General features: G+C 40.0%; 1 protein-coding gene across 1 annotated transcript; it reads right to left on the reverse strand.

The window, feature by feature from the left end:
- Positions 1–1202: 1202 nt before the first annotated feature.
- Positions 1203–5795, reverse strand: LOC122019903 (protein IMPAIRED IN BABA-INDUCED STERILITY 1-like). The gene is made up of 9 exons (XM_042577522.1): positions 5117–5795; positions 4652–4936; positions 4234–4551; positions 3836–4063; positions 3093–3190; positions 2619–2721; positions 1861–2331; positions 1657–1783; positions 1203–1529 (listed from the first exon to the last, which is right to left on the reverse strand). The coding sequence occupies exons 1-9, from the start codon at positions 5540–5542 to the stop codon at positions 1507–1509; spliced, it is 2079 nt and encodes a 692-aa protein (XP_042433456.1). The 5' UTR covers positions 5543–5795; the 3' UTR covers positions 1203–1506.
- Between the last annotated feature and the right edge of the window lie 7468 nt (positions 5796–13263).

A 13263-nucleotide genomic window follows, 5' to 3' on the forward strand; every position in this document is an offset into this window, starting at 1 on the left:
GTTTATAAAAGTTTTCCACTTACCATCAAATTAAATCAGGAAACACTTATATTTGGTGGCCTATCAATCTAATATTTTTAAGTCAACCGTCTATTAAAAAAAATTACTTATTAATTTATCAAAATATAAATTTAATCCTAAGATATCTGCACTATTACCTCGAGAAGAATACTTACTATGTCTGAATTGACATATGAGGTTCCTCATTTGAATATTCATTTGACTCCCCATTTGTGTTCAATCAACTGAAATCACTATATAAAAAAAATCATATCCAAACTACTAACATTCAATCAACTCAATTTGCATTAATCAACTACAGCCCATTTGAGTCGACTCAACTTCTCCCAATTGACTAAATTAACCAAGCCCATTCAGATTTTCAGATCCTTACAAACCTGATCATTTTTGGACGATTCTCCCCCGTTCATATATAGGATAAATTCAAAAACGTTCACAGTAATAGCAACCGACCTCAAAAGCCCACCCTTACTATTGAGCCACATAGACTAGTTAATTGATTTTTATAAGAAATTGTGTGCCACCTTGCACAACCGCTCCGTCAATTTGGCATGTCAAATTGATTTTATAAGGACATCCGCAGTCGTAAATCTATTAAAGAGATTTATGCTCTGTCATATCAAAAGTTAAAAATCTTACTTCTTTTAAAAATCACTCTCTATTATCATAAAACCTCTCTCTTTTAAAAACTCCACTTCTTTTAAAATTCTCTCTCTATCCTCTTTCCATTATCTTTTTTTATAAACCTAGTCCCAAGATTTTGATATAGATTTATAAAAAAAAACTATAAACCTCGCCTATGTAGTGGAGGAGAGGTTTATATTGAGAGATTTATAGCATAAATTACATGCTATAAATCCCCCACTGCAAATGCCCTAAGATACTATGCGCCACCTTCATCTAGCCTTTCCGTTGCACCATGCCGAGGGAAGGGGGAATTAGCTTCATTTGGGAAGGGATTTGGTACTTTTTGTTTATATCATGTTTTAACACATAATGAGAACCGAAGTCATTGACATATCCATCAATACAATGCATTCTCCTTAAACATTCTTATTACTACATCACCGAACAACAAATGTTGCATTAGTTCGGTGTGTGGAAGATTAAATTGGCAGGCACAGCAGAAGCTAACTCCAACTAAGGTCACCTCCAAACCGAGACAAGCAAGAACGAGACAATTTATACACAATCTTTTTCAGGCTTTAGAATGAAGAACAGAGACTGTCGACAAGTGCTACTGTTTTCAATCCCTACATGAGAATACCAGCAATGCGAAATGAGATGGGAATGTAAAGAAAATAAAAATTACATGCTTCACATTAGCATTTGTGCTTGTTAGATCTTTGAAATGAGAAGCTCATCCTTGCGTCCATGAATCGCAAAGATAACATGTGTTTGAGTTAACAATCCAAGTTTTTTCAGTTTCGGGTACACTATGTCACTTGTCGGAGATTTTCAAAGGATCGGTCTACCTCCGAGTGGCTAGTACCGCTGCTGCTTTTGTGCTGTAGGTAGCAACCCAAGAGTTAGGAAACAAATAATGAAGCATATCGAAGTTAGAGCTTTACTAGAACGATTCGATTACATATATAGCAAATAACACCAAGCACTGAGCAAGTAAATGAACTATACCTTTTTGAAACCATGATTTTCGAGTTGCTCTGCGAATATATTCCTCGTGTTTCTCCAAAAATTCATCAACCTTCTTTGATTGAAGAAGCACGGGCCCTGAGAACTCTACGCCTTGATCTTTATAATCCTGAAATTTTAGACCCAAAATGAATGATAAACTGTGCTAAGGGTGAAGCAAGCTCAAACACAAAAATGAATCAGTACCATTATCCTATTCTTAGACACTGCATCATGAGAATCATAATCGCCAAAAGAGTATACTGAGTCTTGGAATTCGGGATGAATCCATCGCCGCAGCATTTCCTCTTTAGTTGATTCATATGGCTGGACTTTTGAATTTGAAAAAGGAGCATATCCGGTACCTCCATGTTCTTCTCCATTTGACTTCAAAGTGCCTTGAGCTAGTGTCGGATCCAACAAACCGAATTTACCCTGTCTGGATTTGAACCTATTCTGAGATTTGATAGGCAAAGGTGCTTCCTTCGGTTTCTTCGCACATGAAAACCCAGTAGCAGGAACATGCATGGGACCTGATTGAGGATTTCTAGGGATTTGCTTCATGCGCCGACGCTCTTCTTGGGATTTCATGTTTGGCAATGGCAGGTCTGGCTTTCTACTATCGTGCAATGCTTCTTTCGTGCCACTTCTATTAGTTTCTATAGCATTTCGTAAAGCCTACCACCAAATGCATTTACATATTCATTGCGTATTTAACAATTTCTAATTTATATATATAGGGATAGAGGGAGAAGGGGAGCCTTGATGCAATGGTAAAGTTGCTACCATGTGATCTTGAGGTTACGGGTTCGAGTCGCAGAAACAACCTCTTGCAAAATGCAAGGTAAGGCTGCGTACAACAAATCCAATGTGGTCCGACCCTTTCCCGGGACCCTACACCGGCGGGAGCTTTGTGCACCGGCTGCCCTTTATATATAGGAAGAGAGGGAGAGAGAAATACAAACCTCTTTGTGAGATGCTTTTCCGAGGTCGCTTAATTCTTGCAAAAGCTTATGTGATTTTGAAAGTCCTTTTGTTCCTTCATCAAAAAATCTGCCGTTGACACTCCTAAAAGAATATTATTAATCAGTGGTCTTACCAAAAGGTTTCGATATGATTTTTGTGTAAAAAGAGAAAAAATGCATCACAATCATTTCAAATGGATGAAACAAAAGATTCGACGTGTAGTTCTCTACAAGATTAAGAGCAGGTAGATATTTTTGTTTCCTCTTGCATTGCTATGCTTAGTTGAATTGACTAAACAAAGATACAAAATTTTAACAAATCTCAAAATAGAGCGAAGATAGATATTCTGTGTATGTATGATCAGTTATGTTTCCTTAAAGTAAACAAACTATAAAAATAAAACCAACAACTCATCTAATTGAAGTTAACATTATCTACGAAATTGATATTCTAACTGAAGTTTTCAAACTCACCTGATTGAGTCCTCACGGAACTTCGCATCAATTTCTTTACTAGGATTGTATTTGGGCAAGCTGGATGGCTCACATGCATAAGGCTTTGTTTTGAAGTACTGAACATTCATAAGAGAAAACAAGAAGATAAAAATCACCATGTCTTGGAAAAAGAAATACAAAAAAAACTCGTAGTAAACACGTGAGACAACGATGGAAAGAAAAAGAATATAGGCATACAAATGAAGCTAGATTTTCACTATATAACCTACAAAGAGGTGTGATGGTACTAATACAACAAAATTATGAGCTTGATTGCCCAAATGATACACTTTCAGCTACAAGTTCTGAGTCATGTTTATTTCACTATAATCCTAGTTTCCACAACTATTCAAGTTTGAGAAATAGTTAAAACAAAGTAATCATTGTATCATGAGAAAGAACTTGATGATTTGACAATAGAAGATCACTTGACAATTTGACCTTAGAAAATCATCAATTGACATTTACTTCACAAATGGCATATCAATCAACTTTTGTTGTGTAGTTTCATAGTCAATTGACTTACTTCTCTACCTATAAATTACTCAACTGACAGTTTTGGCACCTCTACTACTTCTCATAAAGCAAAATTTACATTACGACAAAATGTAGGGAATAAGTTACAAATATGATAATGACATTAGGTCATAGTATTAAAGAAGCATAACTAGAACACTATTCGACAATGCATATCACTAGAGTAAATGATATACAAGTGTTACCTCTGAATTAAGCGCAGCAACGGCTGTGCCACGTTTTGTAGATTCGATAGATAAGAATGTTTCCAACAATTTAAATGCACTGTCCGGTAAAAATTCAAAAGTCCTATAGAGGCAATTCTCATAAGCATGTTGAGACTTTATCACTGTTGCTTGTGGTAACTTGGTCTTCTTCCAAAACTCTCCTGGCGGTGAACCGCAGAGCTTAAAAATTTTATGTATTTGCTCAACCTGAATAAACGATAATTCTTTAATTTTATATGTGCCATAAAGATGATTCTTAAAGATAAAATTACATGGCTGATTTTGTATATTGCCCTTCACAATTGGTTATTAGATGTGCAACAATTTTTGTTGAGCATACAATTGCCAGAATTCGCAATCCACATAGATATTGTTACCTCAGTTCTTCCTTGTAAGATAGGTTTCCCGAGAAATAGCTCTGCAAAGACACATCCAACACTCCACAAATCTACTGTTGCATCATAGTCAACCGAGCCTAGGAGAAGCTCAGGAGGGCGATACCATAGTGTCACAACTCTACTAGTTAGTGGTTGCTTCTCTTCGGGATTCAAGATGTTGGCCAAACCAAAATCAGCAATCTTCAAAATACCCTCGTTGTTAACTAAGAGGTTTGCACATTTGATATCGCGGTGCATGATACCTCGAGAATGGCATTGGCTGAGACCCAATAGTAATTGGTGCATATAACATTTGATCTGCACTATATAAATAAGCATGATAAAGAATTAGGTTCATGATCAAGTACTCGAGTTCATTGATCTAGGATTAAGATAACATTAAATCAAGGTGCATAACCTGTGATTCACTAAACTTGATGTCCGGAGAAGATGACAATCCTGCAAGATCGTGCTCCATATATTCGAAAACAAGGTAGATGCTGCATGACAATCGAGAAGTTATTATACCCTCCAGCTTGACGATGTTTGGATGATCAAGCTTGCGGAGGATCAATATCTCCCTTGCCATAAATCTCACACTCTCAGGCTCAAAATTGTCAAAGCGCACCTTCTTCAGAGCAACAATCCTCCCTGTGTCAATCTCGCAGGCTCGAAACACATTGCTATAGGTACCTTGTCCAATCTTTTAAGGAATTGCATTGTTGTTAGATGGTATTAAGAAAAACCCTAACTAAGAACAGAGCAATAGAAGTTAATGGTAAAACAATCATGGAGAAGAACCACAAAAGGAATGAATTAACCAAAATATAACATTTTGCTCTTCAATTTTCCATCTCGTGTTTGAGGGAGAATCATGTCATACCTTCTCTAGCTTCTCAAAGGCCTCGGCTTTAAGGGGCGCCCACCCCCGGATGGCTTCGCCGGCGACACAGCTTAGCCAAGCAGGCCAGCCGGCAGCGACCTGCTCCCCTTCATTGCACCGACTCAGATTCCGCCGCGGCGGAATGCTGGCCACGCTGTCTCCGGCGGAGCTTTTCTTCTCGGACTCCCCCGACTCGGGTTGGTCCGAAAACTCATAGTTGCTGAGGCGAGGGCCATTCCACAGCGAGGGCGAAGGTTGGAACTCCCTCGAGGTCTCCAGGTGCTCCAAGGTCTCGACTTTGGCAGGGGTCTCAAGATTCGCGGCGGCTTCCAGGTGCCCCAATGGCTCTAGGTTCCCGGAGGCGACCGAGGAGTCTAATGCAGGCGTGACGGGGGCGGCGCCATCCTTGGATGCTACGCAACCCATCACCCCTCCCAAAGGCTCGCCGGCGGCCCGGGACTCCGACGCAAAAAAAGTAAAGACGCCCGCGAGGAGGAATGGGGCAGGGAAAGAGGAGGAGGAAAATGGGCCACATGCCTTCTAAAGATAGAAATATGGGATCTTTAACATCCTCCCTCCCTCCCACCTCTCTCTCCCCCCGATTGTGAAGATGATGGACGATGAGGCTCCGCCGAGGCATCCTCTGTCAGCTCGCACCTGACCTGGCCTCTAATATGGCAGGAATAGGAATTAGGACAGAGGATCTCCGGTAGGTGGCGTCTTCTAAAGACAGACAACAAAAAAAAAAAAAAAAAAATAAAAAAAAAAAACAAAAAAAAAAAACATGCCACAACATTTATAATATTCCGATCACATAATATATTTTTTTTTTTCCAATGTCCGTCAAGCAATTGGTTAATGAATTTAAAAATTCTAAATTATTCTAAATTAAAATTAATATATTTTTATAAATCTGTTCTAATTTCTTTTCCAAGCGTTATAATGAGTTTATAACAAATTATATTAAGTCTTTTATATGTTTATAAATTGACTGTTCTTTATCTATGTTATTGAATTTATATATGAGGACATACATATATTAAAAAAAAATTATGAGTGTATTGATTTTAGTTTGAAGTGATTCAAAATTATTTAGTTTCATTGAACAAAATTGACTAATAAATCTAGAAAAAAAGAGGGGTATTTTAGGAATATGATATGTGATTTGGGCTAAGACTTTTGAGACTGTAGCTGAGACGGGGTTCTTGCCCCTGTAGTGTTGGACTTTATTGTGGCCAAGATGTTGGTCCCCGTAATCTAGCTGAGAGAGTCTTCAAAGACAGCTCACCTCAGGATTGAGACTCGAGTTGAAGTCCGACCGCGAAAGAGAGATCGGACGCCCAAGCATACACCCTCTCCCAGTCTAGCTCAGATGACTGAAGATGGAAGTTGGAAACCTACAATGTCCGAGGTCGAGACCTCAAAGAAAAGGAAGTTAGTGCAACTTTCAAAAGAGGGCATTCTGGCACCACGACAAATAAGGAGTTGCCCTCCAGAGATGAGGGTCAGGAAAGGAGTCGGGGCAACTAAGGTAGTGCAATTTCTGTAAGGAATTAGATGCGTTAAACACGTAAACGCGCAGTGAAAAACACTAGTTCCTCTATAAGCTCCATGCGAAGGGAAAGAGAAATTCCTACATATACTAAGTTTTCTAACATAGCATGAAAGATTATACCTTTGGTGTGTGCTCACGGACTCTCGACAGCTCGGATCACAGCACGATTTCACGTTCGCGTCTCTATGGTATCCACACGAACAAGCGTTCGTTTGTCTCACAAACTCACAAGATGGAGAAAGGTTGTGCTAGCAACTTATGGAGTGGATTTCGGCCAAGAAAGGAGAGGAGCAATGAGAATGAAGATCTACCCAAAATGAAGAGAAAATTACTTAAGTATTTTCATCCAATAAAAATACTTAATTAGCATTAATGACCTTAATGAGTATTTACACTCCATTAAAAATCACACTTGAAACTCCTCATTTTAAATTCAATTTCAAAAATTGAATGAAATGATTCATTGAATTTCAAAATTCAATGAATATCTCCATTAATTCTCACTTGAGTCTAACTCAAGTTTAATTCAATTGAGACTTACTCAATTAATCTCATGCAATTTCAAATTCAATGAATCACATTTCATTAATTTGAATTGACTCCTTGAGTCTAGTTTGAATTGGACTGAATCTAATAATTAGATCCAATTGAGTCTAACTCAATAAGTCCAATTCGGATTAGACTTAATCCAATGATTCATCATATGAATCCATCTTCAAATCTACTTGTTCTTTATGTGTGACCCAATAGGTTCTCGTAACGTTGACAATGTACCCAAATTAACATTTAGATACATAAGCAATGAGTGACATCTAGTAAGGTACCATTGCTACCAAAGTGACGAAAAAGTCGAGATCCGACCTAACCTGTCCGTGGTTATTATCTTGTATGACTTGGTCCCTGTATCCTTGATATTCAGATTGATCAATGAGGCATAGACCGTGTCATTCTCTTATCAACCTTTGTGTTTCTTGATCTCTAAGTAGACACACTCAATCAAATAAGCTCAATATCTCATATTGACTTATTTGAACATGGTCATGCTTTTTTGTGTTCTACTAATCAAGGGGTCCACAGATATCACTTCCATCATATGGAAGGGATAGATCCCATCTACATCACTCACATCCCCCCGCATAATTCATTACATACCCAGTGATCGACTTTATTGTCCACCTTGTTACAAGTGACATTTACCGATACCAAATTACACAACTCTTTATGTAGGGAACCGTAGTGACTTCAGGTGTAAGGATTATTCATACCAATAGTCACATGAGAATGTTTATGACACTTATATAACGATTCATGAAACATTCTCATGGCGGGCCATTCAATATATATTCTCTAATATATACCCATGTGTCAACCTGATATCTTATATCCATGACTTGTGAGATTAAGTCATCCGTTGACCTACATGCTAGTGTCAACGCATTAATATTGTCCTTATATATTAATGCTTGGCCAGGAATAGTTAAGAGTAGTGTTCTATGTATATCTACAATATCTCACTATCAATTCAACTAATTGATATGTTGTAGATATGAACCTATTACATAAGGATATTATTATACTTATTCAATCGACACTGATCTGAAATAAATATAATAACCAACTTTATCTTTTTATTAATAATGAAATATGATACAAAAATGAGCCCTTTACAATCATTTCATAATTGATACTAGGGTTAATACTAATAAAGAGGTCGGTTGGAGGAGGCTCCAAAGGCAACAAACAAAGCCAAGGTTGAGGCGGCAATGACTCAACTGGTGAGAGAAAAAGTCAAGACTGAGATGGAAAAGTAGCAAAAAATGGTCAAAACTTATTCTGACCTGGTTCATAAGTTCAAGCGTTAGCTGGTACAGTCTCAAGTCAAAGTACAAACTTTTGAAGAGTCAACCAAATAGGTTAAGCTAGTGCTCAAACTTCTATAGAGTCATCCAAGCAAGCCCGAGAGGAGCTGTTCCAAGCCCAACATGAACTGGCTATGCAAGAGGTGAAGTTGGCCACTTCAGAAACTCAATGGGTGCAACTTTAGTCTGATCTTCATGTCGAAACATTGGCTAAGGAAAGGCTGAGGTTGCAATTGTCAGAAGGAGAGGAGAAAGAGACAAAGCTAACTTCTAAATTAGAAACGACCAAGGTTAAGTTGGCTGCGTTGACTGAGTATCGGGCAAGTGAAAAAAATCACTAGGAAGACTAGAAGAAGGCTTTTTTAGCTTCTAAAGAATTTTACAACTTGCTCTGGAAAAGGACCAACAACACTCTTAACCATGGATTTGAAGGTATCTACAGTCAAATCTTATCCCAAGCGGGAGCGATCTATCATTTCTAATTTGAAGAAAGTCTGGGATGATCTGCCTGACGTTGAGAAGGATGCTTGATCATACTTCCTACCTTTAATGTTGCTTTTTGGTTTTCTATTTTTTTACAAGTATTCCTATGAATCTGCTTTTTGTTTGGAAATTTAAAGAACTTTTTCTATGAATAGTTTTTCATTTTTAAAAATGTGTCTTGCTTGTATGTATTGAATGTGTATATCTCTACTACACTTTTGAGTGATGAACGAGTAAGGTCACGACCATGACAATGAGTTTTACTAGAGAGTTTAGGTAAGAATAACCTAGAGCTTGGCTAAGCAGCCTAATCCTTCCCAATAGAATTTAAGTAGGGGTCGAGAGAATGAATGAGAGCTTAGTTGAGTGGTCTGATCCTTCCCAACCAAAATTAAGTAGTGGTTGAGATCATATCCAAGAGCTTCGTTGAGTGACCTAATTGCTCTCTTTTTGACATGTTTGTATTGAAGAGTGTTGAGCAGTAGTGACCTGGCTAAGGGTCGCTAGCGTAAGGCTAAGTTGCTAGCACAGATGAGGAGTTCCAAGTCTGTTGTAAGATTGAGTTGCTAGCACAGGACTAGAAGCTTCAGGCCTATTGTAAGTTTACAATTTACATGGTAATCTTTGTTAGAGATAAAGGAAATTTACTCAATTGAAATGATACAAAATTAATTTTCGACTTATTTATCGAGATGACATGAGTTGATAATCTCACGTTATCAAGCGAAGAAAGATGAGATGCTTAGAATAATGGTACTGCTTTGTTTGACCAGGATGAGATGCCCAAGGCTGAGCCAACATAAGGCTAGATCACTAGCGTAGGGCTAGGAGTTCCCGGTTTGTCGTAAGGCTATGTTGCCAGTGTAGGACTAAGAGTTTCGAGTCTATCGCAAGGCTCTAATTTACGTGGCAATCGTTGCTTGAGATAAAGGGAATTTACTGAATTAAAATTACACAAACAACTTTGGACTTATCTGTCAAGATGACCTAAACTGATAATCTTTAGCTGCAAAATGAGTAAGGATGAGATGCTTAAAATGGCGGTGTTGCCTAGGCTGAGGCTAAGTGGTTGTAATACTAAATTACTAGCACAATACTAGGGATTCCGAGTTTATCATAAGGCTAAGTTGTTAGCACGGAGCTAGGAATTCTGGGCTTGTCATAAGGTAGAGTTGTTAGTGTGGGGCTAGGAGTTCCAAGCTTATTGTAAGGCAGAGCCGTTAGCAAATCGGCTAAGAGGGTCATGAGTCTCAGGTTTGTCGTAAGACTGAATTGCTAGCATGAAGCTAAGTATTTCAGACCTATCGTAAGATAGAGCCATTAGCAAGTGGGGCTAAGAGGGTCAGCTGAGTCTCTAAGTTGCTAGCGCAGAGCTAGGTGTCTTGGGTATGTTGTAAGACAGAGTCATTAACAAATAGAGCTAAGTTGGAAGATTTTATCTCTAAGTCGCTAATGCAGAGTTAGGAATTTTGGATCTATCATAAGGCAGAGCTGTTATCGAGTGGGGCTAAGAGGGCAGTCTAAGTCTCTGAGTCACTAGTGCAGAGCTAGGAGTTCTGAGCATATCATGATGTGGAGTCATTAGTGAGTGGGGGCTAAGAGGGTATACTGGGTCTTTCAGTCACTAGCGCGAAGCTAGGTGTTCCAGATCTGTCATATGGTAGAGCCATTTGCGAGAGAGCTAGTTGAGTCTTTTAGTCGCTAGCATGGAGCTAGGTGTTTCGGGTCTATTGTAAGATAAGACCGTTAGTGAGTGGGGCTAAGAGAGTGGGTCGAGTGTCTAAGTAGCTAGTGTTGAGCTAGGAGTTCTAGGCCCATCATAAGGGGGAGATGTTAGTGAGTGGGGCTAAGAGGGTCATAAGTTTTGGGTATGTCGTAAGACTGAATCACTAGCACAGAGCCATTAGTGAATGGGACTAAGAGGGCCATGAGTTTTGGGTCTGCCATAAAGTTGAATTACTAGCACAAAGCCATTAGTGAGTGAGGCTAAGAGGGCCAACTGAGTCTCTGAGTTGCTAGCATGGAGTTAGGAGTTCCAAGTCTATCATAAGATGCTGCAATTAGCGAGTGGGACTAAGAGGGTCATGTGCCTTGAGCCTATCATAAGAATAAGTTGCTAGTGTAGAAGTAGATATTTCAGGCTTGTCGTATGACAGGGAAAATTAGGGAGTGGAGCTAAGAGGGACAACTGAGTCTTTGAGTCACTATCTCAGAGCTAGGAGTTTCGCGTCTATCGTAAGGCGGAGTCATTAGTAAGTGGGGCTAAGAGGGTCATAAGGCTTGGATCTATTGTAAGGTTAAGTCGCTAGCACTGAGCTAGGTGTTCTAGGCTTGTCATAAGGCAGAGTCGTTAGCTAGTGAGGCGAAGAGGGCAGGCTAAATCTCTGGGTCACTAGCGTAGAGCTAGGAGTTTTGAGCCCGTCGTAATACGGAGTCATTAGCGAGTGGAGATAAGAGGGAAAATTGAATCTCTGAGTCTCTAGCGCAGAGCTAGGTGTTTCGGGTTTGTTGTAAAACAGAGCTATTAGCGAGGGGCTAAGAGGGCCAGTTGAGTTTTTGAGTCAGGTCTATTGTAAAGCGGGATCATTAGCGAGTGGGACTAAGAGGGGTAAACTGAGTCTCCAAGTAGCTAACGAAGAGCTAGGAGTTCTAGGTATATCGTAAGACAAAGCCGTTAGCGAATGAGGCTAAGAGGGCCATGAGTCTTGGGCCCGTCGTATGGCTGAATCGGTAACTCAAAGTTAGGTGTTCCAAGCCTATTATAAGGCAGAGCCATTGGTGAGTGGGGCTAAGAGGGCCAGCTGAGTCTCTAAGTCATTGCATAATGGTAAGAATTTCGTGCCTATCATAAGGCTGGGCAGTTAGCGAGTGGGGTTAAGAGGGTCATGAATCTCGAGTTTGTCGTAAAGCTAAGTCACTAGCATAGAGTTAGGTGTTCTGAGCTTGTTGTAAGGCAAGGACCGTTAGCGAGTGAGGCTAAACAAGCCAACTGAGTCTTTGAGTCGCAATCGCGGATCTAGGAGTCCTAGGCCTATCATAAGAAGGAGCCATTAGCGAATGGAGCTGAGAAGGTCATGAGTCTTGAGTATATCGTAAGACTGAGTCACTAGTATGGAGTTAAGTATTCTGGGTCTGTCGTAAGGTGAGGCCATTGGGGAGTGGAGCTAAGAGGGTCATGAGCTTTGGGCCTGTCGTAAGGCGGTTGTGTAAGAAGAAATTGACAAGCAAAAGACTATGATTTTACTTAATAGAGCGTGAATATTTATAAAGATTAATGACAATAGAGGAAAAAAAGGATTTGATAAGGCATTCTAAGGCCGCTGGAATTCATTTCCTTCTCATGAACAGGCTGAGGGATGGACACTCCCGACAAGGAGTATATTGTCCTTCGTTGAGTCCTTCATGCTTTCCTAGGGTCGTCAGTTTTAACTATTTTCATATAACATTTGCGAGCTGCGCTCTAATCTCTACTGATTGAGTCGACTTGATCTGACACTGAGAACTTTAATTTCTGATGAAATGTGAAGACCACCGCGCAGAATGAGCTAAGTGTAGGACCGCGACGGCCGACTAGAAGGGGGATTGAATAACCTGAAAAATAAAAAATATAACTCTTCTCGAACTTTCAATAGAACACTTGCAAAATATAAAAGCAGTCAATTAAAACAGAAAAGAAGAGGCACACAGGGATTTACTTGGTTACAACTTGGGAGATTGTTAATCCAAGGAAGATGTCGCACTAATATCTCCTTCAGGTGGAGAAGCCTCTTACAACGATTAAGCGCAAAAAGGAAAGAAGCTAATCTCTAAAGAAGCACACAAGTGTTGGAATTATAATTCTTGAGTAGATGTAAAGCTTCTGGACCAAGGCTATATTTATAGCTTTGGTCGGGGCACCCCGAAGGGTTCCAGGCGCCCTGAGAGGATAAAACTTTAACGGTCCAGGCACCCAGAATGGATCAAGGCACCCGAACCACTAAGTCAACCAAGTTGACTTTATGGTCCGGGTCCTCTGCTCCGGTGCTGCTCGCCTTGGTCCGAGTCTTCTGCTCCGGCTTTGCTTGTTTGAGTGATTTCAGTCAACCGAAATAAGGCTCACTCGAACCCAATTTCGACCTTCTCGAGTGGGCTTCCGCTCCGGCTTCTCGTCCCTCGGAACCACCGCACGCTTCCTTCTCGTCCGCCGGTGTACTCTTCCACAGCACCTCGTCCCTCGGACGCACCGCGTGTCGTCCTTCTCGCTAGCTGCG

The sequence above is a fragment of the Zingiber officinale genome, chromosome 9A (genome assembly GCF_018446385.1).
Source record: "Zingiber officinale cultivar Zhangliang chromosome 9A, Zo_v1.1, whole genome shotgun sequence".
NCBI lineage: Eukaryota > Viridiplantae > Streptophyta > Magnoliopsida > Zingiberales > Zingiberaceae > Zingiber > Zingiber officinale.